Genomic DNA, 26,305 nt, shown 5'->3' with positions numbered 1-26,305 from the left:
TGGTGTGCTGCTACCCCTAGATGCATACCACAACAGGATTCTTGTCTGCATGCCCTTTGGGTCATTGCTACTGCTCCTCTTGCTAATCCCATTGTCTCCAAGGTGGCCTTCATTCTCTGTAGCCTTTGCAAAGGGACAGAAATGGACCTAATTGGTGGTGTTCATTTCATGATCCAGAAAACTGTAGTTATCATCCGCCATAACTACGGAGAACAACTCTGGTCTCTCAGAAACCATCCAAAGACCTGCCTTTCTGGGTCAAAGAGTACTGACTGGGTAGACTGCCTTAAAATGAAGACAGAATGTCAACTCCAGGGTTCATTTGCATTGTGCAGTTCTGCTGGTCACAGGTAAGCAGTATGCTGAGAAAGTGGAATTCTTCATTTGGTATTCAGTCTTATCTTTTGACATAGGTGGTGTCATTGTGTAGGAAAGCACAGATGGTTATGCAGGTCAATTATACTACTTCTGCCACACTTTAAAATTGGGGTGCCCTGTTATGAACCCACCAGTTGTCCAAGAAGAAGAAGGTGAAATTATTTGCCTTAGCAAAGGATTCATGTGCAATTTAGTTTATTTGTTTGTGCAGTAGTTTGGCTAATGTTGCTAATGGTCCCTATTGTAACATGAAATTAGTCTTGGCATGGAAGTTACAGGCAATTATGACCTTAATAGCCACAGCCAGAGCAAGTACTTGAGGTTGAAGCGGGATATAGGTCCATTTGAATCATATGACATTATTCTACAAAAGTTTTCCATGTAAAATCACTACAGCTTGGCCAAATGCAGGGATGAGTACCCTTGTCTAATCACTTTGAGGGGACTCATATATGTTGTGTACAAATGCACTGATCCCACCTTACTGGATGTATCACCATGTTTCCACCTTCCCTTCCCCAACCTACTGGGAGAGCCATAAAACACAGAGATCTGCAACCAAGCCAGAAAACTTCCATCAAGAATTTATGCTTGTTCCATCTGTATAACCTTATCATTGGAATAGTATGTTGTAAAGAAATGTTTCATGCCACTTGGCTGGGATTTGTTACAATTGTACAGTGTAAGCTTGGGTCGGTGATATAAATCTTGGCTCTGAGTCAGACTTTCAAGCCCTGAATATCTTGGGCCAGATTTTACTGAAAAAAATAACACCATCTGATCCATGTTCGGCATTCTTATTGTGCAAATAGGCTTGCAACTTATGATGAAGAAGCAATATCGGGCCAAATTTTTCAGTTCAAGGTTAAGTCCCAGCGCTGGGGCTGAAAGTGAGAGACCACCCTGCTCCCGTATAGGCAGGACCCTGGGGTGGCATTTTACCACCAGTGGCTGCCAACTAACAGGCTTCCACCAAGGCCTCCATCCAATTGAGGATGGCAGCCTACCCCCTAGAGCTGCCAGCCCAATCAAACAACTCAGCACTCTCAGCAGCACCACTGATAGTGGCGTTGAGGCTGCAATACCAGTGAGAGGGTGCTTCAATGGTGAGGAACCCTTGAAGATCAGCTAGGTTTTGGAGAGAAAGCTGTGCTGGGCAGGTAGGCCCCAGCAATCGGGAGGGTTGTTCGGGGTGGTGGGGGGGAATTGTTGGCAGGTTGGGTGTAGTTTGGTTGTGGTACATTGACAGCATCTTGATGCTGGGGCAGCCATTATCACAGGGAGCCCCTCTGTGCTCCCATCAAGGAAAGCACCCTCCCCCCGGGAACCTGCTGGAAGGCTGCTAGGGTTTACCTGGCGGATTCCCACGGGGCGGTGGGCCTTCTAAATGCGGGCAAAATGTCCACAGGGTGGGAAGTGGCTTAGTTGGCTGCAACGCTAAGGTTCCTGCTGCTTGTAATATGCCTTGGCATGCGAAGACATCGGGCTCACCTCCTGATGCCACCCTTGTCACATTGCCAGCCCCCCCTGGCTCCCAACTCATTTCTAATGGGCTGGCAAAATTCAGCCCATTTTGTGAACTGCAAATTGCTATAAGTTGTTGGCTGATTGGTGCTGCTTCATTATCTTTGAGAAAATTACTATGTTGCATTTGCATGTTAATTGCCCATTAAACTCACCACAGAAAGTTATATCTAGTAATTTACAGCGTTTTTACCCTCCGAACAACATGATAATTATTAATGACTACTTACCAACCTCTTGCCCTGAAAATGGCCAATTGTAAGTGCGGAGTCTCGTGACTTCAGGTTGCGAATTGTTGTTGGAGGTTTTAAAAATATAATTTTAAGAACAAAATTAAGTTTTCCTTTTGTGTCTTTAGTTTCTTTCTTTCTTAATCCAGTCTTTCTTTTCCTCCCTTTATTTCTCTTTCTGTACCTGACTTGACATTGAATTCACCCACTCTAATTCTCCCTCCTTTTTCCTCTTTTTTTGTTTATGTTTCAATTCTTAAATCTCATTGGTTATAGAAACACACTGATTGTCTCATTGTTTATGAATGTCCCAGATGATGTACTCACTTCCCAGCAACTTTATGGGCAAAACACTTTACACTTTAAAACCTAAACATGCACAAACAAGTCTAACAGGGCACACCATGAGATGCCCTGATGCAGCAAAATCTGGGCCAAAAACCAGGCTGCTACTTTAGTGTAGTGCTGACAGTGCACCGTAATGTTGGAGGTACTAATGAGACATTAAACCAGGGATCATATGACTACCAAAGTAAGCGATTTTAAATTGAATTTTCACGTTGTGAAAAAACTCATCAGTTGGATTTCCAGTTAAAGTCCCCACTCTTAAATTCTGGCTAAAGTCAATATTTTCGGCCAAATGATCTGACAGAGGCTGGCACAATTAATTTTCAATTGCAATCAGTTTATTGTGAAAGCAGTGACTTGCTATGTCCCCACAGGAAGGGGAGGTGTGAGCCCCCATCGCTTCTTCTAATGACGTCAGAGCGGCATTGGCAAAGGACTGGGAAAGATTGCATGCATACTGTCTCAACTAGGGAACAGTGTGTGGTACAGTGGAAACTAAAAGAAAGGAGAGAATAACACAATGTGGGGAGAACTAAAAAAAACTCTTTGAAACTTAGTCGCTGTGTCAGGATTCCGATGCTCCAGTGTTGTGGATAGTTGAGGTCTGTATTATGTGTCATGACTGGGATGGGAGGAGTACCCAGTTGATCTAGCCCCATTACACCACAGGTTGTACTATTTAAAGGTTTAATTTACTCACCAAAATGGCCAATTGTTTACCTTCACTACTGGTACCCAGAATAAAAGAGACTTTAACCAGGCTTCTTTCAATAAACAACAAGCATGTTAGTTTATTATAAAACCAGTCTTGTCAAATAGAAAGGCAAAGCTTATCAACATACAGTATGGAATATGAAATTATACCAATTACTCTTTCGTGATACTCTAACACACACACACACACTTGAAATGTCATCCTGATTATATGGTTGGTCTCTCAGCATGATCAGTGACCCTGGCACTGCTTTTCAGGTGGACTCATGAAATACTCAAGGGTACTCTATTCAAACATGTAGAGCATCTCAGGAGCAGCTTATATTCACTTCCGGCTGTGGACTGGCTCTGGACTGCAAAAAGACTGCTGCCTTCCTTCTCGAGCAGTTGGTCCTTCTCTTCTTGAAAGTGAAACCAAAGCCCACTTTTTAAAAACACAGCTTTTTTCAGAGCCATAAAACACATGTGACCCCTTTTGTACACAGTTCATTAGGGTCAAAAGGTTTCTGGCCTTTCTTTCAACTGCTTAGTTACCCTTTCTTGTAAAAAGGATGCTTTTTCCAGGAATAACAGTCAGAGTCCTGCATTGACCCTTTAAGAGGCAGTGTCTTTTAAAACACAAATTCTTCCAGAATGTTTTTAGTCCTTGAAGATGAACCATTTTTTGTGATTAAAGTGTTCATGACATATGCTATTAGATTTCTTTTACCCATTTTACTCTAGATACCTTTGCTCCTATGTTTCCGACTGCTCTCATAGGTGAACCTGTACTTCCTAAGGAATATTCTCACGTACCCTTGCATGTAGGTAAAGTTCATAGCTATCCAGAAAAGAAACACAGAATGTTTTATTCATAAAATCTCAGCTATTGCTTCTATTCAATGCCTTCATTTTATTCTCTTTGTAAGGTTGCAGAATAACACATTACACTAGGCCTGATTTTATCTGCCGAACAGAATTATTAAAACAATAATTGAACATGTGATAATAAAAGTAACACAATATAAATTTTTACTGTAGTTGTTAATCTTAGCTAAATCCCCATTATAATAGAGATAATAAATGGTTTGCAAATTCTATGCAAAAAGATACTATACTCCAGTAGTTTTTTTTTAAATCCTTTTCTCAGCAACTACAGAAGTCATCTGTGTTAATTAACTGTCTTTGGAAGTTTAAAACTGACTCACTAATTGAAAAGGTCAAGCTGATAAAAGCCTTCAAAGTGGTGGCAAGACCAGTAGCCTACAGAAATTTACTAACAAAGACAAATAAATGCATAGAATTTTGTATTCTAATTGAATGCCTTGACCTTTCCCTTGGATGCTTATTTTCAGACATATTGACTAATTATTGCAACAATGTATCAAATTTAACTGGGATATGATTTCTCTGACTGAAGCTGGTTTTCAACCCCTTATACACATTGGAAGAATTGAAGAAGCCAATGACAAGCTAAATATTCAACAAAGATGCTTCATTTTTGTCACAGTTTGCCTTCCACAAAGGATTATTTTTTAAAGTTATCAGTCATAATTTATGGTTTGTTTTTGCTTTTAATTTGAACAGTTGGCCTGTCTTTAAATCAGATCGAACGTACTCCAGTTGAAGCTGATGAAGATTACTTTGAGGGACTGGTATGAGCTAGTCATCATTTATTTAATATTATTGGAAAATAAATGAGATCAGTATACCCACCACACACTTGTTCAAAAACCTCTGACTTGTACTTACCATTTAAAAGATGATTTTTTTTTACAATCATCTTAGGGATCGGGAACATATTGCTTGAAAGGGTGGTGGAAGCAGATTCAATAGTAATTTTCAAAGGGGAATTGAATAATGAAGATGAAGAATCTGCCTGTCTATGGGAAAAGAGCAGGGAAGTGAGTCAAATTGGATAGCACTTTCAAAAACATGTTGGGCTAAATGGCCTCTATGATAATAATGGCTCCAATATTAATGGGGAGGTGGAGGTATGGAAGCATCCCTACTTGGCCCAAAAGCAGTACTGAGAAGATAGTTGCCTTTTCCATGAAGCAGTCCTTGTCTCTGTTTAGCTGCTGAGTTTCCTGAGGTTGACCAATGTTAAAGCTGGAACAGCTAATCTGAGGGACACAGTGTTATTAAAATATTTGCATGAGTGACCCACTTCCAAGGAGCAGGTTGGTTATTCCTCCTCTGCCTATCCCAACTCAATTAAAACCAGAAGTATGCAGGTTCATATTGAGTTTGGGATATTTTCATTTTTGTTTTACATTGATCCAAACCCATCTGTTTTTGGCAGGGTTAAAATTGCCACCAAAGAGTTGAATAGATTTTAAGGTAACTGGAAAAATGATTTTCAAGCATTTTGATGACAAACGGTGATATTAGGAACAGGGTAGAAATTTACCAATTAGTGATGTTACATTAAGCTAACAAGATTTGACATTCATATGAAATTTTTTCATTGCTCAGCAAATAAGTTAGAAAGTCTAAGGTGTCTATAGCTTCCATATTGACTTCTTAAGCATGTTCAGAATTAAAATTGCTAATATTTAGAATCAAATTGTGTTACTTAATAAATGTCTTTGTATGAAAATCCTATCTGCACTGAGGCTTTCATTAAAATAGCTGAAAGCATTAACATATCTATTACTAATAGTACAGTTTGAACCCAATTTATCTTTAATTCCTCTTTAATGTTAACTTGAATAAATGTGGTTTACTCTTAACTGCCCTTTTAAATGGCCTAATAAATCAATCAGTTATATCAAACTGCTACAAAGTATTTGTGGGAACACCTTCAAGATATGGACTGCTGTAGTTAAATAAGAGGGCCCACCTTCATGGTCTCAGGGCAATTAAGGCTGAATAACAAATGCTAATCTTGCCAGCAATGCCCACATCTCAAGAATTAATTTAATTGATTACAGGAAAGGACTTGTATTTATATAGTGCCTTTCATGACCTCAGCATGTTCCAAAGTGAATCACAGCAAATTAATTACTTTTGAAACATTGAATATTGTAATGTAGGGAAACACAGCAACTAATTTGCATTCATCAAGGTCCCACAAACTGCAATGAGAACCAATTTGTTTTTGCGTGATGTTGAATGAGTAATAAATATTCGTCAAGACATTGAGAAAACTGTTCTGCTTTTGAATGGTGCCAAAGGGTCTTTTATGTGCATCTGAGTGGACAGACAAGGTCTTGATTTAATGTCTCATCTGAATGTAAAGCAAGGATTATAAGCAAAATTGACATTTTGTGTAGGGTACTGGAGAAGATGTTATTGTATATCTGCGTCATGATGGTCTAATCAAGAATGTGAATTTGGCCAAGAAAAGCATAACCCAAGTGCTGAGGGAAATCTGGAAAGAAAAGACGGCAGCAGATCTCCAGGTGTGTGAATTCAGTCCTTAGAACCTCAGCAGTGACTTTCTCAAAATTGATATAGATTCTCACAAAAGAAAGAACTGTTCTGTTTGGAAGGATAGCAATTTGGTCCTATTTGGGATAATTCTATTTATTATTTGTCGAGATTTCAACAGTACAATACATAAGGAAAGCAGTCATATATTAACACCACATCAGTTGAGTTGGATATCTTATACTCATATTCGGTGGCTCCAGCGTGTGTAATATGTGGCATTTTTGTCGAGTCATATGTCAAACAGATGGATAAGACGGTTTGTGTTTTGCAGAATTCTAGCATGTCTAGGTGTGCAGACAATATAAACTTCAACCACAACATCAGTGTCACAAAGCAGTCTCCTCTGTCTGTCATAAATTCTTATCTATCTGCAATTTCCTGCTAGTGCTAATCTGGATATCCCCCAGCCTTGAATTTACTCTCCTTTCTGACCATGATTTGTAGTGGAGCCTCAAGGATTGTATCCCTATTACACTTAAAACTCACTTTTTAAGATATTCCAATGGTTTGGCAAGTTTCAGTGAGTGCATATATATGACTTGCAGGCTCAATCACAATTTATACTGAATTAGCTGATCTCAGCTAAAATGCTGATAGTGGTAAGACAGATGCAGTTAGCACCCTTCAGAAAGGGAAGAGAAAATTTGCCAGGATTCCGAATTCTATTTGTTTGCCAGCACCCACTGCTGGAAGTGAACACACCCACCTGCAGTAGGCATCAGTCCTACCCACCTGCAGTAGGCATTAGTGAAAATCCCACAACTGGGAATGGCCTGAGCTAGGGAGAAAGAAAAATATGGCCAGAAATCACATAGTGATTACTATTCAGTGGCAGTATACGTGGGTGGAAAGCGAGTGGAGATAGGGCTGATGGCATCTGTGACATCCCCCACCAACCAACATTCAATCTTTTGACTCACACTTGAATAAGATTTTAGGCAATCATGGCATTCTGGAACTGCATCCAGCATGAGAGAATTGGAGCTGATTTTTTTTCTAATGCTAAGTTAAGTATTATTTTGTGCTTGGATAACCCCCCTTAGTTGATTTCATAAAGACATATAATAACTGTGTAATGGAGGAAACTTCTATGAAACAAGAGAACATGATTTATTTTCCATCTGCTGATACTAATAATATAATTAGGTCTATGATAGAGCTTCCTGTTTCTATAAAGGATATTTGTATAATGTTTTTTTAATTCTAATTATTGTTTTCTTCTAAAATATATAGAGTGGAACAAGGTCCAGTCTTCCTGAGTTTTTCCATAACTTCCTCCAGAAGAAGTATGGAGACTCTGCCCTGCTTTGGGCCTACAACATTTATTATGGCTGCAGGAATCATCAGAAAGATGAATTCATCAGTTTGTTTTTCAGCATTCTAAATGGAATTGTGAGTTTCTGTATTCTCTTATTCAATAAGGTTAGCAGAATTTCAAATAGTAATTATATGACACTTAAATGGAGTTTTGTTGACCTCGCATTATTGACTTGATAACTTGCCTTTGTGTTTGTGCCAATACTATAATGTGGACACTATGTGCCACAGGAGTGGTGAGATGTAAGGTTTGATTTCCCCCACTTTCCTGCATTTGTGATAATAGCTGTGCTGCTCTGGAGGTGCTGAGCAAAAGCCAAGAGGGAATATTTTAAGGAAGACTGGCACTATACACTTCCTTTCAATCAGCTAAACATAGTATTGGTGTTAACATAGGATGCCAATGTTAGTCTTAACAGCACAAAAGACTACTATCATGAATAGGGATTATTGGTTCCTTTATTTGCTTAGTTAAGGCTGAGAGGAGGAGGAGTTTCTTCACTGAGAGGGTTGAGAATCTCTGGAATTCTCTGTCCCAGAGGGCTTTGGATGCTGTTGTACAGCACATTAAAGGCTGAGATAGATAGGTTTTTGACTCTAGCGTTAAGGGGATTGGGGGAAAGTAGAATTGAAATCAAAGATTAGCATGATTTTATTGAATGGCAGAGCAGGCCCAAGGCACAGTATAGCCTACTCTTACCTCTATTTCTCATGCTATTTGACCAAAGAAGAAGAACCATAGAAGCACAGAACAGAAGGATGCCATTCAGGTTATCGTGCCTGTGCTGGCTTTTTAAAAGTGCAGTCATTCTTAGTCCCACACCTCTGTTTTTGTTCGTAACGCTGTAAATTCCTCAACCACACCTGCCCAACTTTCTTTTAAAATTACTTTTAGAATCAGCTTCCACCATCTTTTCAGGGAGAGCTTTCCAGATCCCAACATCCCTGAATGAAAAAAATCTCCTTATCTCCTGTTTTGATCCGTTGTCAATGATTTAACAGCAATGACCTTTGATTAGTGACCCACTCGCCAGAGGGAACAGTTTTTCTCTTTCTTCTCAATCAAAACCTTTTATCCTGCTCCATTAGGTCACCTCTTAATGTTTTCTATTTCAAGGGGAGCAGTACTAACTTTTCCAACCTCTCTTCATAACTGAAGTCCCTCATTCCTGATAGCATTCTGCTAAGTTTCCTCTGTACCTTTCGAAGGCCTTTACATCTTTCCTGAAGTGTGCTGTCCCAGGACATTGCTGCAGGAATTCCTCAGGGTGAGGTCCTAGGCTCAACCATCTTCAGCTGCTTCATCAATGACCTTCCTTGCGTCATGAGGTCATAAGTGGGGATGTTTGCTGATGATTGCACAGTGTTCAGTACAATATGCAACTCAGAAGATACTGAAGCAGTCCATGCAAATATGCAGCAAGACAACATTCAGGCTTGGGCTGATAAATACTAAGTAACATTTGTGCCACACAGGTGACCGGCAATGACCATCCCCATGAGAAAATCTAACCATCTCCCCTTGAAATTCAATGGCACTACCATTGCTGAATCCCCCACCATCAACATCCAGCAAGTTGCCATTGATCAGAAACTGAACTGGATCAGCCATGTAAATACTGTGGCTGCAAGAGCGGGTCAGGGGCTGGGTATTCTGCAGTGAGTAACTCCCCTCCTGACTCCCCAAAGCCTGTCAACCATCTCCAAGGCACAAGTCAGGAGTCTGTTGGAATACTCTCCACTTGCTTGGATGAGCACGTCTCCAATGACACTCAAGAAACTCCACAACATCTAGGACAAAGCAGCCCACTTGATCGGCATCCCATCCATCAACTTAAATATTCACTCCCTACACCACTGATGCACAGTAGCAGCAGCCTGTACCATCTACAAGATGCACTGCAGTAACTCACCAAGGCTCCTTCAACAGCACTTTCCAAACCCACAACCTCTATCACCTCTAAGGACAAGGGCAGCAGATGCATGGGAACACTGCCACCTGGAAGTTCCCCTCCAAACCACACACCATCCTGACTTGAAACTATTATCACCGTTCCTGCACTGTTGCTGGGTCAACATCCTGGAACTCCCTTCCTGACAGCACTGTGGGTGTACCTGCACCAGATGGACTTCAGCGGTTCAAGAAGGGGGCTCACCACTACTTCTCAAGAGCAATTAGGGATGGACAACAGGTGTTAGCCTTGCCAGCGATGCCCACATCCCATGAAAGAAAAGCAAAAGAATTGTTCATAACACTCTAGCCGAGGCCTACCAATGATTTATAAGGTTCTAACATGATCTCTCTGCTTTTATCCCTGCCTTTATGTAAAAATCTAAGTAACCAACATGTTTTTTTGATCATCTTATCACCTTGCCCTGCTCCCTTTTAAGGATTTGTGTATTTAGACACCCAAGGTGTCTCTGCTCATCTACGTTTTTCAAAATTGTACTATTTATAGGATATTATATAGTATCCTATATTCGACCCCTCCACCACAAAATGCATCGCTTCACACTTCTCTGCACTAATCTCTATCTGCCATGCTTTTGCCTTTTCACCATCCTGTCCATGTCATTCTGAAGTCTAAAACTATCCTCATCACAATCTACTGCCAAGCTTTGTATCGTCTGCAGACTTAATAATGTTGTTCTCTACACCCAAAGTCTAGGTTGTTTATAAAAATCGAAAAGAGTAGTGGACCCAAAACTTATCCTTGGGGAACACCACGCAACCCACCTCCCACTCTTGTCATGAAACTATTATATATAATATTTTGGAAAATATTTTTCTTTTAAAATAGAGGTTTAGTCTGCGGTTGTGCCTTAATTGGATTAAAGCCAGTTAGTCTGGGTGCTTTACAAAAACAGAAATACCTGGAAAAACTCAGCAGGTCTGGCAACATCGGCGGAGAAGAGCAAAGTTGACGTTTCGAGTCCTCATGACCCTTCAACAGAACTAAAGTTCAGTTCTGTTGAAGGGTCATGAGGACTCGAAACATCAACTTTGCTCTTCTCTGCCGATGCTGCCAGACCTGCTGAGTTTTTCCAGGTATTTCTGTTTTTGTTTTGGATTTCCAGCATCCGCAGTTTTTTGTTTTTAGTCTGGGTGCTTTGATGGGTACTAGTTTTGATATGGAAGAGAGATAGCGTGCATTTGCATTTTTTGAATAGAGCACTCAAGAAGTGGGGTGAAAACTTGACGCCTTTCTAGCAGCTACCAAGCTATATGTTTATATTACTAATAAAATTGGTACAATGAATGCGGTTTCATAGTTAAAAGGTAAAGTTCAAAGAAACTGCTGAGACAATGAGAATTTGAATTCAATCAGTGGTGGTAGGTATAACTTCAATAGTTTTCGGGTGTGCAGAGGAGAGGCAATGTAAGATCAAAAGGCAGCTGCAAGCCTCCAAATGGCTCCACAGTGAAAAGAACCTCATTTTGAATTCATAAGGTAAAAATGCTTTGCCTGGTGTTTGGTTAAGTCTATGGGTTGCTGTTGCCTTAATGGAGATTAGTTTGGGAATTTGTTAAAAGTTATGATAGTAGTAATTTGTAGCCATGTATATATATTTTAACCTGTGTAAGTTAATAAAATGTTTCAATTAGTTTAATGTAAAGCCTTGAGAACTGGTGGTCTGATTCCTGAATTTAGAATTGCATCTCAAACATAACACTTAAAATTATAGGTTATGACAGTTGCTTAAAGTTTCCCTCTGGAATTTTTAAATAACTCCACTTTACCAACTGCATCGGTCATAACACTCTGAAAAACATCCACTGTCATCTTTTTCTTCCTGTCACTAAGCGAATTTTGTATCACTTTCCCCATAGAATTAACCATGGGCTTCCATCTTTTTTAACAAGCTTCTTGTAGGGCACATTGTTAAGTGCTTTCTGAAAGTCCAAACATGCAACGTTATCTTGGTCGACTTTCTCTGTTACCTCAGCAAAGAATTCAGTCAAGTTAGCCTGACACTGCCTTTGGAAAATCAATTGCTGGCACTTTTTAAGCATGTCTTTCCAATTGAAAGTTTATTTTATCCCCAATGATAGCTTCCAGAGCAGTTGTTGTTACCACATTCCTGTACTGTAGTGAGACCTGGACTGTGCATCAGCAACACATAAGAGCACTGGAGAAATTCCATCAGCAATGCCTCCGTCGTATCCTCCAAATTCAATGGGAGGATTGTTGAATAAATGCCAGTGTCCTCCTTGAAGTCAGCTCCACGAGCAATCAGGCAAAACTCCTGCAAAATCAACTTCAATGGACTGGCCGTTGTGTCAGTGTAGCTGAAAATTTTTTCCCCTCAGGTCCTGTTCTCTCAACTCTCAAATGGCCAACGTTCCAGGGACGGATGAAGAAAATGCTTCAAAGACACTCTGAAGCTCTCCTTGAAGTGTGGCAGAATTGACCTTAATGATCTGGAGGCGTTTGCTACCAATCACTTAGAATGGCAAAAATATGTCCATCAAGCTGCATCATTCCACGTGTCCCAAAGCCTTAAAGGCAGAGTGATGGCAGAGAATGAAAGGAAAGGAAGCAAATTCTGTATTCTGGATCCCAATACCTCATGGAATGTCCTGCCCCATGTGCCCAAAGATGTGTGGGTTGAAAATCAGCCTACTCAGTCACGTGAAGACCTATGGCAGAAACTTGCGACCCTGAATAGACGGAATCCTCAAATCGAGGACCAGTCAATGACGAATGGTTTCCAATACTTTGCCACAGCCAATGTTTGGCTGATTTGTTTTAATCTACGTTTCTAATTATACACTCAGGATTGGAATTTTAAGGGTTAATTCACGAAGATACAGCCTCTCTCTTGCTGCTGTTAGCAGATCCAATACTAAGGCCACAGGCATGTGCCTATAATGACCTGGGGCAAAACTTAATTTGTCGTCTCTTGTCAGGCTGTCATGTTATTTAAATAGTACTCTTTCTATGTGCATAAAATGGGCTGTTTGGTAAGAATCCACACTTGAAAGGGTGATAGCAAGTTTAATTAATAGCCTTACTCTCCAATCTCATGACGACTAATTAGTGACCAGACTTCCTGAGAACATGGGGGGGAAAAAAAACAAATGCTCGTGTATTAATTAGTTCGTGAGACCTGTTGGGAATGGCAAGTAATGTCTAGTCAGTCTACCTTAAGAATAAAGTTGCCCTGGCTGAGCTTGCACCTTCATCTATTTCAGTATTATGACTGACCGAAAGGAAATATATTTAAACCGCTATCTTGGAAAGGGCAGGAAGGTTTGTTATTAGTTTCTTATTCAGGAGGAGAAAATTGGGGTTAAATTGAAGTAAGTTATCTTGTGCATATACTCACTGACTATAAAATAAAACAACTTAATGATGAGTATCTGGCCTCATCTCACTAGTGTGTTAACCAATCGGACTTTCAGAAGATTGGAGATGCGCAATATTCAGTTTATTTAACAAGGTGGGCCTGTTGTTACAATGCCCAGGTTATACTATTGTATAACTAGATAAATGGTAGTGACAGTAAACTCATGATCATAAGAATGTGGAGTCCATTTAGAGGAGTGTCCAGTGTTGCTGAACCCGAGAGATTATCTAAGGCAGATTTTAGAATTGTAACAGCAAGGAAAGAAAATGGAGGGAAAAGAAAGGACATCATACCAACAAAAAATAATGACCCCAAATTTTGCTGGAATGGGGCACCTCACAGAATGCCCAGTTCATGAGATTTGTTCCTGCATGTTTAGGTTTAATTTTTTTTTGCCCCCAAAGTTGCTGGAAGCATGAGCTGATAATGACACAGCAGGGTCAACAGGAACCCTGTTAAACAGCAGAGCAAACAGAGTATTTCCGAGTGTGAAGGAGGGTGAATTAGAATGGGTGAATTCATAATTAAATCAAGTACAGAAAAAAGAGGGGGAAAGAAAGATTGGACTGAGAGTGTGGAAGAAAAAAAGATGAAAATGAAAAGTAAGATTTTTTTTGAGATGACATTTTTTTGACATCCCAAACGACAATTTACAACCTGAAGGAATGAAACTCCACGCTTATAATTATTCACTTTCAGGGCCAGAGGGGTTGATTGTTAGTCATTAGCAATGATCATGTTGTTAAAATGGTACTTAGACTATTAATTACTAGACTTAAATTTATGTGGTAAGCTTTATGCGGAATTAATGTGCAAATGCAGCAACGCCATGAAAATCAAATGGAGCTTAAATGTGAGATGCAGTTTTTGTGACATTAATAGCAGAGCAGCACAAATCGGCCAGCATCTCATGGTGATTCACAATTTACTTGCCATAAGTTGTTGATGGATTGGTGCATTAATAAGGGTGTGTATAAGGTATGTAACTCTGACATCATTTTTTTTTTTCACCAAAAAATCTGCCTCAGTATATTCCCAAGCTGAATGGAAAAGCAAAGTAACAAGTTCATGCTTCACCACTCTCCACTGCAAGGGGACAGAACTTAGGTTTGCTATGGTGATTCGCTATCTAGTTAGTTACTCATTGTAATTGTCATTGGAGAGAGGAGCATTATGAAAGTTGGATATTTAACCAATGGGAGTAACTACGAGAGAATGAGTCACTTGGAATTATTGGCCAAGGTTTGAGACATAAAGTGGAAGAAATGATATGTAGCTAAGATATTCTATCTAGCATTGCTGTCTAACCAGGCTTGTGTTTAAATTTTTTTTTTAGGTGGATGAAAGTGTATACCATGGGCAGATTCAACATATTTCACATGTGCTGAAAGAACTGAAATCTCATGACACCTCCAAAAAGGGAATTCTTTCCAAACAGGAGTTCAGGTCGGAGTTATTGAATTGATTATTGATTTTTTTCAGTTTACCCAGGGAAATCAAATGCCTTTCAAATGAGTAGTGCAATGGGAGGAACTAAAGAACATCTACACCCTAACTAGATGCATGGCTCTAAGTCTCAAGGACCATGGTCCTTAAACTTACCTGCCCTTTCAATGTTCATGAATTTAGTCCATTGGAGCACAGAGCGAAAGCAGAGTAACTTTCAGGAGGAGGGACCTCTACAACCTGCAACAACACTAGCTGTAAACTGGGAGAGAAGTAGGGGGAGGGGAAAAGGGTCACAACTGCTCTTTGCAGATTGCTATAAGGGACATTGAAGACACCATGGTTGTAGACTGCCCTTTCAGTTGCAGTTGTTAGGCCAGGCAAAGTTTAAAAAAGGGGGAAGTTTAAAAGTGCAAAAATTAAAAGGTGAATATTAATTCAAATATTTCAATAAGATCACAGGACTAGTAATCCAGAGGCCTAGGCTAATGCTCTGAGGACATGGGTTCAAATCCCACCACGGCAGCTGGTGGAATTTAAATTCAATTAGAAACAAATTTGGAATTGAAAGCTAGCCTCAGTAATGGTGACCATGAAACTATCATCGATTGTCATATGAGAATGGATTTTTAAAATATTTTGGGGAATATTGAGTTATTCTGTAAAGAAAGTTGGGAGTCTGTGTCTGTGTGTGTGCGTGTGTGTGTGTGAGAGAGAAAAAGATTTAGTTAAGCTGGGCAAGAAATTGATAGGAGTCAGGTTGTCTGGAGAGTTGGAAACATGAAAATGATAGAAGTGTTAAGTTTGAGGTACAAGTAAATAGGTTAGATCTAACCTTTGCATTTTTAGGTAAATTGAGAGTTTGCTTGAATATCAAAGTGGAGTCAGAGGTAACAAGAAATATGTTTGCATCTTGCATGAGATTCATAGGTAAATAGCCATATTTCACTGATCCAAAAGCAAAGAAAAGATGGAAACATGAAATCTTATATTTGGAAAGGTTTGAGTCCAAAGAGGTGCGAGAACAACGGAACTGAGATGAAAGGGATGGAAAAAAGTATTGTAGAGTTGCTGTTGAGCTGGAGCTATAGAGATTGGTGGAGATAGCTGGAGCTGTTTGAGCTGTCGAGCTATAGCTGGAGCTCTGGGCTAGGACAGATGCAGTTTGAATCAACCATCCAGTCAAGCCAAAAAAGTCTTGGGCTGCAACAAGCAGTGGATTCCACCACAGAGTGGAATAGGGTAGAGGTCATGTGGTACGTCTTTATCAAAGCTACAACACTTTGCCTTGGATAATATTACTGGATTTTATAGTTAACATCTATAAGGGAGTGTTGCCTGGAGGTGCTTACTTGTGGGTCTGACCAAGTAAAGAGTCTTTTTAGGGAATGTTTTGTAAGACTTAACTTAATTGTGTAACTGTAATCTTGTGTGCTTAAGTTTACCTTTAATTTTTAAAATCCCAAAAGTATCACTGGACCTCTTACTGCTGAGATTGGTACGTTATCTTCTTGTTTTCAGAATACAAAAAAAGGTATGGCCCTTAAGCCAAGTTTCCCTCTGCAATTTGATTTGTGCAGCAATTAACACTGGCTGTGGTCATAACAAATTTGAGGGCTCTTTGCAGAATTATTAAAATTCCTTGATTGGGTTGGAGTTTGTGAATCCAAGGGATACAAGTATGAGGTGAACACTGAACTCAGGAGTTTTGTGTTGAGGGGTTTTAAAGTGGTTGGACTGCAACATGTATTTGGCAATTACTACGGCTTTTCTGGGAATGGAAAATGTAACTGTGGAGTATTTGAAATCTCTGAGTAAAACTCAGTTGAAAGAATTAGAAGATGAAGTGCAGGTGGAGTTAAAAGCAGAATTTCGTAAGGCTGATATGGTTAAAGTACTTACCCAGCATTTAAAGTTGGAGGAATGGATACCTGAAACTAGTGTGTCACAGCTGGAGGTAGTAAGACTTCATTTGCAAATGAAACAGCTTGACATCGAAAAAGATAGAGAAAAGCAAAAGCTTGAATTGGAAAAAAGAGAAAAAGAACAAGAAATGAAAAAAACTCAAGTTTGAAAGAAAAAAGAAGGAAAAGGATAGATTAAAAGAAATAGAAATAAAAAAATGGGAAAGAGAGGAGCAGGAAAAGAAAAGACTCCAAGTGATAGAAGTGCGAAGGCTTGAACTTGAACTTCAGAGAGAGAAGTTAGCAATTGAGGAAAGAGAAAAGGAACATAGAGACCTTCAGAGAGAGAAAGAAGCCAGACAGTATGAATTGCATAAAGTGAAACTTAGAGTGATGGAAGAAAGGAGAGAGAGTGATTCAGATGGTGATTTTGATTCCTTTGAGGAATTCAATTTAACTAAAAATCTTCGGTTAGTGCCTAAATTTACAGAGGATGGATTTGAATGATATTTTACCTCATTTGAAAAGATAGCTATCAAATTGAATTGGCTAAGACATGCTTGGACTACCACGTTACAGCATGTTTTTTCAGGTACAGCCATGAATGTGTATGCAATCTTATCAGAGGAGCAGTCTGCAGATTACAAAACAATAAAGAAGACAATATTAAATGCTTCTGATAAAAGAAAAAAACGATGCTGGAAATCCAGAACAGAAACAGAAATACCTGGAAAAACTCAGCAGGTCTGGCAGCAACGGCGAAGGAGAGCACAATTGATGTTTCGAGTCCTCATGACCCTTCAACAGAACTAAGTAAAAATAGGAAAGGGGTGAAATATAAGCTGGTTTAAGTTGGGGGGGGTGGGGGGGTGGGGGTGGAGGGTGGTGTTGGGACAAGTAGCCAGTAATAGGTGGAGATAACCAAAATATGTCACAGACAAAAGGACAAAGAGGTTTTGAAGGTGGTGATATTATCTAAAGGAATGTGCTAATTAAGAGTAGAAAGCAGGACAGACAAGGTACAGATAGCTCTAGTGGGGGCAGGGGAAATACTAAAAGTGCTAAAAGGTAGAGATAAACAATGGGTGGAAATACATTTAAAATCCTCTACATTGGAGAGACTAAACGCAAACTGGGCGACCGCTTTGCAGAACACCTGCGGTCTGTCCGCAAGAATGACCCAAACCTCCCTGTCGCTTGCCATTTTAACACTCCACCCTGCTCTCTTGCCCACATGTCTGTCCTTGGCTTGCTGCATTGTTCCAGTGAAGCCCAACGTAAACTGGAGGAACAGCACCTCATCTTCCGACTAGACACTTTACAGTCTTCCAGGCTGAATATTGAATTCAACAACTTTAGATCTTAAACTCCCTCCCCCCATCCCCACCCCGTTTCTTCCCCCTCCCTTTTGTTTTTTTCAATAATTTATATAGATTTTTCTTTTCCCACCTATTTCCATTATTTTTAAATCTACAACTGTAATACCTTGTCAGCCTTTCCACCCCACCCCCACTAGAGCTGTACCTTGAGTGTCCTGCCATCCATTCTTAATTAGCACATTTTCTTAGATAATATCACCACCTTCAACACCCCTTTGTTCCTTTTGTCTGTGACATCTTTTGATTATCTGCTCCTATCACTGCTTGCTTGTCCCTACAACCACCACCCCCCCTCAACTTCTCTCCCCCAACGCCCCCCACCTTAAACCAGCTTATATTTCACCCCTCTCCTAACTATGCTCAGTTCTGCTGAAGGGTCATGAGGACTCGAAACGTCAACTCTTTTCTTCTCCACCGATGCTGGCAGACCTGCTGAGTTTTTCCAGGTAATTCTGTTTTTGTTTTGGATTTCCAGCATCTGCAGTATTTTTTTGTTTGATTTGGAAACTTGGAGTTCAGATGGCTGACAAACAGAAGCCACTTGGAAGGGACAGATAGCCAGCCCCAAACTAAAGAAAAACCCTAAAATCCAGGGTAGTGGAAGAGGGGAAAGTTCCAAGATTACCTTCTAGTCAAAGAAACCTGGAAAAGGTCCTGTTAAGTGAAGTTAAGAGTGAGAGGCAGAGAGAGAGGCTAAGCATCAGGTTTAAAGCTTCAAGCTTAAAGAGATAAAGGCTTGAGAAGAGGCAAGAAGCTCCAAAGAGACAACTGAAGGTCTGTAACTCTTTGCTATGGGCATGTGAAGCAGTGGTGTACTGTTGATGGCTGAGTACAGTGAGAAGAGTGCATGGAAGACAGCTTGAATGCATGTTGTGACCCAGGGAAGAGGAACATCAGAGGGAGAGTTCAAAATCCTGGAGGTGAACCCTTGCGGAAGGCATCTGAGAGAAAGCATCGGTTTGGGAGAAGATTCCAAGGCGAGTTCTTGGAGAGTGGAGATTGGAAACCCTCTAGTGAAGGACGGAGTCAAGTGAGACTGGCTGGCTCACAATGTGACAAACGTCTGGGGGGAGTTGAAGAAAGATCCATAAGCACCTGGTTGAGGTGGCATCTGTCACTTGGTTTCAGAGTGTGGTGTGTCCGACCACAGGGTGCCATAGATTTACATGGACTGTGTACTTACTGTGGATGTTAGAGTATAAGATAGCTTTTGTAACTTGTGTTATCCTTATAAATCTGTATATATCTGTAAAGGTATAGTTGTGGGTGAAGGAGTATTGCAATATTGTTCATCTTTTCTTGTTTAATAAATGTTTTATGTTTTGTTAAAGTTCATCAGCTAACTCCTGTAACTCTGCTCAGTAGCTACTTTCCATGTATCTAAACAAACAAATAAAAGTTAGGAATCTATCAAGCTGGGTTCCACTCTAGGATCAGGCCTGTCCAGGGGTAATATCAGCTGGGGGATCGTAACAGTTGCAAACAATTCTTCAGAGGCAGTTATATATACTGACCATAATCAGTTTGATGTTTCTGGAAAAGTTTCAGGACAGAAACACAAGACTGTTTTGGTGGAGTTTATTATTGCACCTGTTCAATTTAGAAATTGTACATGTGGCTGTTTGAGAAAGTTTGATTCCAGATGCGCTGTCAAGAGTTTAAAATTCAAAAGAACTTGGGTATTGGCAAATGGAGAATGGACTGGAATTAACTCTTTTTACAAAAAAGTTGTGTATATATTTTCATGGTTAATGCATGTACACTATAGGATAATAGTTTTGTTTGTGTAGTTAACTGTAGTAACGAAAAAGAAATGTGTTGAAAACTGAAACCATCTTTTTGGAATTATGTTGGTTCATATTTTGTTAAGGAGGGAGATGTGAGAATGGATATTTAAAAAAATATTTTGGGGAATATTGTTATTCTGTAAAGAAGACTGTGTGTGTGATTTAATTAAGCTGGGCAAGAGATTGATAGGAGTCAGGTTGTCTGCAGGGTTGGAAACATGAAAAGGATAGAGGTGTCAAGTTTGAGGTACAAGTAAATAGGTTGGATCTAACATTTGCATTTTTAGATAAGTTGAGAGTTTGTTTGAATATCAAAGTGGAGTCAGAGGTAACAAGAAACATGTTTGCATTTTGCAGGAGTTCCATAGGTAAATAGTAACAGGGATATTATATTTTATTGATCCAAAAGCAAAGACAAGATGGAAACATGAAATCTTATATTTGGAAGGGTTTGAGTCCAAAGAGGTGCGAGAACAATGGAACTGAGATGAAAGGGATAGAAAAATTTTTTAGAGTTGCTGTTGAGCTGGAGAGATAGGTGGAGATAGCTGGAGCTGTTTGAGCTGTTGAGCTAAAGCTGGAGCTCTGGGCTGGGAGAGGGTGCAGTTTGAATCCAAGGAATCTCAATGTAGACTGTGAAGTCCTTGCAAAATAACAGAAATTTAGCCAAAGAAAAAGCCAGTCATTGGAATAGGGCAAATCGAGCATAGAATAAATCTGTTGACAGTGGAATAGAGGTGGGTGATCATGATAAAGCACAGAGTTAAAATCTGCTTACTTTTGCACAATTCTTTCTAACCCCACACTTAATTATCCTACTAAGTGGGAGCACGTACTTGTACATTTGTGGAATAATGCATTTGGTTGTCTTTGATTATCAAAGCAAAACTTCACTGCTGCATCATGTGCATATGCATATTTAATATCAAAGTTTATAATTATATCACCTGCTGCTTAATCATTGATTTTTAAAAAAATCTCCACTCCTCAGCATCCCTGCCCCAGCTTGCTGGTATGCAGTTAAGTGGGCACTGGCAATTCTTGAGTCGTCCAAAATGATCATTGTTCATGTGTGAGTTCAAAAAGTGAGTGTTGACAGTTTATTTAACAGCAAGGCCATTACCTAGTATTTAAATGTGCATTTTCCTATAGGAATCTGAAGGGAGTCTAATTATTCATGTTTGAAATTCAAATATGGAAATGCAGAGAATATTTATTCAAGTTAATTATGTCCAACCTGGAGAATTTAATTGCAAATTAAGATTGCTCAGTATTTCTCTGCATTTCCAAGCTTTGCAGTTTTTGTTATTTGTTCAAGGGATTTGAGTGTCACTACCATTACTAATTGCCCTTGAGTCACATTCTTGAACTGCTGCAATCCATGTAGTTTATACACACCCACAGTGCTTTTAGGGAGGGTGTTCCAGGTTTTGGTCCAGTGACAGTGAAGGAACGACAATATGGTTCCAAGTCAAGATTGTGTGGCTTGGAGGGAAACTTGCTGGTGGTAATGTTCTCATGCATCTACTGTCCTTGTCCTTCTAGGTGCTGAAGATTAGAGGTTGAGAAGGTGCTGTCAAAGGAACCATGGCAAGTTTTTGCAGTGCATCTTGTAGATGGTATACACCACAGTTCCCTGGTGGTGGAGGAATTGATTGTTTTAGGTGGTGGATTTTTAAAAATTCTTTCACGGGATGTGTGCATCTCTGGCTAAGCCAGTATTTATTGTCCATCCCTAATTGCCCTTGAGAAGGTGATGCTGAGCTGCCTTTTTGAACCACTGCAGTCCATGTGATGTAGTTGCATCCAAAGTGATATTAGGAAGGGCGTTCCAGGATTTTGACCCAGTGACAGTGAAGATATGGTTCCAAGTCAGGATGGTGTGTGGCTTGAATGGGAGCTTGCAGGTGGTGGTGTTCCCATGCATTTGCTGCCCTTGTCCTTCTTGGTGATAGAGGTCATGGTTTTGGAAGGTGCTGTCGGGTGGGGTGTTGATATAGCAAGCTGCTTTGCCCTGGCTGATCGAACTTCTTGAGTGTTATTGGAGGTGCACTCATCCATGCAAGTTGTATCCCATCACACAATTGTGATAGTGCAGGAGGCCATTCTGCCCATCATGTCTGCACTGGCTCTCCGAATGAGCAATTCACTTAGTGCCATTCTTCCGCCTTATCCCCATAACCCTGCACATTATTTCTTTTCAGATAAGAGTACAATTACCTTTTGAATGCTTCAATTGAACCTCCCTCTACCACTGTGGCAGACAGTGCTTTCCAGACCTTTACCACTCCCTGCATTGAAAATGTTTTTCATCATGTCACTTCTGCTTCTTTTACCAATTATTTTAAATCTGTGCTCTCTCATCCTTGATCCTTTCACAAGTGGGAACAGTTTCTTCCTATCTACTCTCTCTAGACTCCTCATGATTTTGAATACCTCTATCGTCCCCTCTCAGCTATCTCTCCTTCAGGGAAAACAGTCCTAACTTTACCAATCTATCTTTTCATAACTGAAGTTCCTCTTCCCTGGAACCATTCTCTTGTACCTTTTCTGCACATTTCTGACTTCTGCCTTCTAGATAGTAGACAAGCTTTGAGGAGTTGGTAAATGAGTCATTTGCCTCTTAATTCCCAGCCTGTGGCCTGCTCTTGTAGACACAGTATTTATATGGCTGGTCCAGTTTCTGGTAAATGGTAACCCCAAAGATGTTGATGGTGGGGGTTTCAGCAATGGTAATGCTACTGGACGTCAAGGGAGATGGTTAGATTCTCTCTTGCTGGAGATGCTTATTGCCTGGCACTTGTGTGTCATCAATGTTACTTGCCACTTATCAGCCCAAACTTGAATGTTGTCCAGGTCTTGTTCCATGCAGCCATGGACTGCTTCAGTAACTGAGGAGCCGCAAATGGTATAGAACATTGTGCAATCGGCAACAAATATTGCCACTTCTGACCTTACAATGAAGGGAAGGTCTTTGATGAAGCAGCTAAAGATGACTGGACCTCGGACACGACCCTGAGAAACTCCTGCATGTTGATTGGCCTCCTGCGACCACCTTCCTTTGCACTCATTCGTGCCAACCTAGCACAATGTTTTTGTGGTTTGTTCCAGCTGCACATGGTTTGAGTTTACATTTCATTGAACATATTTGGAAATAGAAATGTAATCCTATGGAGTTATAAAGGAAGAGCTTACATTTATATAGCATCTTATATGCTTCTAGACATCTGAAAGTTCCATAACCAATTAATTACTTTTGCAGTGTAATCAGTTACTATGTAACAAACACAGCTTGCAAGGCAGAAATTCCAGCTCCCACAAATAGCAAATCAGCTAATGGTCAGTTGATCTCCTTTGGTGCTGTCAGTTGAGAGAGGAGTGTTGGTCAGGGCACCAAAAGACCTCCCTACTCCTCTGTGCATAATATCTGAATCCTTTACATTCACCTGAAGCAGCAATAGAAGGAAAGAATGAAGGAAACAATGCCTTTGTCTCATCTCCTGTCATTCATTCAGAGGACCGCACCTCTAACAATGCAATGCTTCCTCATGACTGCACTCAAGTATCAACCTAGATTATGTGCTGAAGTCCTGGACTGAAGCTTAAACCCAGAGTTAAATCGACACCTACAGCTTTCCACTGTATCTTTATATCTTGGTGTATGTAGCTTTAAAATAAAAATTGAAAATTGTTTCTTGCAGTCAAACCTTGAAGACAGCCCTCCCCAACAAGAATGAAAAATACATCCAACAACTGATTGTTGCTGCAACAGCCGAACTTGGAGATGACAAAAAAATTAAATATAACATCTTATTTGAAGAGGTAATGTAAAAGAAGTGTAGTTGTGGATTGGCTCCCTTTTTAGACAATGAACATCTTTGGTTATTCTTGAATATAATATTTGAAACAGGTAAGCTAGTGTCCATAGGGAAGGGCTTCCTTTAGGTTCAAGTAGCAAAACCATTAACTGATTCTTTATGAAATGTTCACAATGTTGCTACACCCAGCTAACAAGGAAAATCCCCCCTTCCAGTGATGCAGTGCAGTGCGCAGGTCCACAACCTCACTCCTTAAACCTGAATAGTTGAGATGCACTCCTTATCCCACACTTCCCCCAAGCTATGCTGTAAATATTATTTGAACTGAAGGGTGCAGGATAAGTCTTAATATTGCAGACAGCAAGATGCCCTGCTGCTCCTCTCCAGCAAAATTTGATCCATTATGTTAAATAAGCTAGTATTTCCATACATTTTTATTTTGACAAAGCAATCTTTTGAATCTACGATGTTGCTTGTAAACGATTTTCAATCCCAATCTGAGGACAATTAACTTTATTCTCAGCAAGAATATTTGATTACTAGCATGTCAATCCCAGAGAAACTAGGAGGATTGTAAAAATGAAATCTCACTGTACAAGTGATGATGTATTATGTATAAGCTAAGTACAAAATAACAATGTCTACCAATGAGGAATCCAACTTAATGAGAAAAAGAAAGCCATTGTACTTTATCTTGTCAATGGAACTTTCAGAAGGAAAACTTATCCTTGCAAGATTTTGTACATATCATCAGGATTTCAAATTTATCCAACCCTAATTCCCTCTTTTTCTGCTGAGGGAACATTTCTATCAGAATTGTTACAGACAAACTCTCATCACATTTATTAGCTAAGTTTATAATTTTATTATTTTCTTCTATTGCTGCTTTACAGAATACAGAAGGCACAGCAGGGGCTTTTGTTGCATTGCTGCAAAGCCAATATGCAGCAGAGAAAACCAAGTACCTTGATGAACTAAGAAATACTTTGGAAGAGAAAGAGTAAGAGACAAACTTTATTTTGGATCTTAGTCCAGCAAAAGGATCAAATGTGCAAATAAGGCATTATAAATGATTAGCTGTAAGTTACACAAATTGAATAGGAATTCTGATTTCAAATCAGGCTCGACTTCCAAGCAGTTTTTATTCTCAAGTTATTTTTACTTTAAAGTAATTGCCTGTTGTATTTAATATAGTGGGATATTTTCTTAAATAATATTCCTTTTCAACTTAGTAGATGTGGCATAATAACATGATGGGTATTATGTGGCCTGATGGTGCTGCTATCATGTTATTGGGTTTCTGGGCAGCAGATTGCTGGGAAACAAACTACAGATGTTTTGTGGCTATGTGGTAATTACATAGGGCTCATTAAAGATATTGGTATTAGCTTCTGCATAAATTTGAAACTAAATTCTTGTTAGGTGAAATTTTACAACAATAATTCATTTTGAATTGAAAGCAAGGATATACAGCAAATAAAATATAATTGTGTTTGGAACTTTGGCACACTACACACAGTTGGATAAAGGATAGCTTAGTGGTGACATAATGTAATATTTTAGTGTAAAGGCAAAAAAAAAATAAAATGAATACTGTGCTGGATAAACCCAGCTATCCCAAAACCACATATAAACCTTATCTAAAGACCCAGCTGAAAAACAAAGCAGCTCAAAGTAGCACTGATCAACATAATCCTGTGCTAGTGACTAAAATGATGCACAATGTAATCACATTATGGTCATGAAAAAAAAACACAATGACTAACCAGTGCAAAGAAAACAGCCAGCAGTTTAAAAATACCACAACAGTATTTCCTTTGCAATCTGACATCATGCCACTTACTAGTGCAGGGCTGCAAAAATTTGCTCCAGTTCACTACAAAGGAAATTAGCAAGGCCTTCTCTATCAAACCAGCTTATTTTATGAAAATGGAAAGAACACAAGTTTCCAGTGGACCATATAAACAAGTTTCTAATTTCGCTTAATTTGATTAGGTGAACAAAGCACCCCTTGAATGGCTTTTTTAAATTGACTTTTAAGGAGGTGAAAATTGTTTTATTTTCCTGTTCCATAGAAGACAGAAATAGTGATTTTTGTTTTGGAGTAAAACTGAGGACTCCCAAGAAGTGTTGTGAAGGTGTGTAACTGAATGTGTAAGAGTTCACTTATATTATAACCTGAAAAATATTCTCACTGTAGCTTTGAAATAAATGAAGGCATGTTAAGAAGTTTATTTTTGAAAAAGATGGAAGAAATAAATATCCTTCATATTGACGGTGGTGGGAGAAGGTGGGGACAAGGAATCTGGCAACAGCACTTTCAGAAGGATGTGATGGCTTCGAGAGGGTGCAGAAAAGATTGACAAGGACGGTTCCAGGAAGAAATTACTTCAGTATGGAAGATAGACTGGAGAACATAGAACATTCTTCTTAGAGAACAGAAGGTTGAGGAGATTCAAAATCATGGAGGGGGCGGTCTGGACAAAGGCGAGAGAGTGAAATTGTTCACATTGGCAGAAGGGTCGAGAACCAGAGGACACCGATTTAAAGTGGTTGACAACCAAGCTAAAGGCAACATGAAGGAAAACTACACTGCAAGTGTTAACAATCTGTCTGAAAAGGTGGTAGATGCAGATTCAATTGTGGCTTTCAAAAGGAAATTGGATAAGCACCTTAAGGGAAAACATTTCC

General features: G+C 39.7%; 1 protein-coding gene across 2 annotated transcripts in view; it reads left to right on the top strand.

Annotated features, from left to right (window-relative positions):
• Positions 1-26,305, top strand: part of tsnaxip1 (translin-associated factor X interacting protein 1) — an 87,004-nt gene that overhangs the window by 58,973 nt on the left and 1,726 nt on the right. For both annotated transcript variants that reach the window (XM_078544194.1, XM_078544195.1), the window contains 6 exons: positions 4,761-4,828; positions 6,452-6,580; positions 7,845-8,003; positions 14,617-14,726; positions 23,498-23,618; positions 24,508-24,614. In XM_078544194.1, coding sequence (XP_078400320.1) covers positions 4,761-4,828; positions 6,452-6,580; positions 7,845-8,003; positions 14,617-14,726; positions 23,498-23,618; positions 24,508-24,614 — 694 coding nt within the window. The remainder of the gene's footprint in view (positions 1-4,760; positions 4,829-6,451; positions 6,581-7,844; positions 8,004-14,616; positions 14,727-23,497; positions 23,619-24,507; positions 24,615-26,305) is intronic.

The sequence above is a fragment of the Cetorhinus maximus genome, chromosome 6, assembly GCF_964194155.1.
Source record: "Cetorhinus maximus chromosome 6, sCetMax3.hap1.1, whole genome shotgun sequence".
Lineage (NCBI taxonomy): Eukaryota > Metazoa > Chordata > Chondrichthyes > Lamniformes > Cetorhinidae > Cetorhinus > Cetorhinus maximus.
The sequence above is the reverse complement of the archived record's forward strand: the minus strand, read 5'-3'. Positions and strand labels throughout refer to the sequence as shown.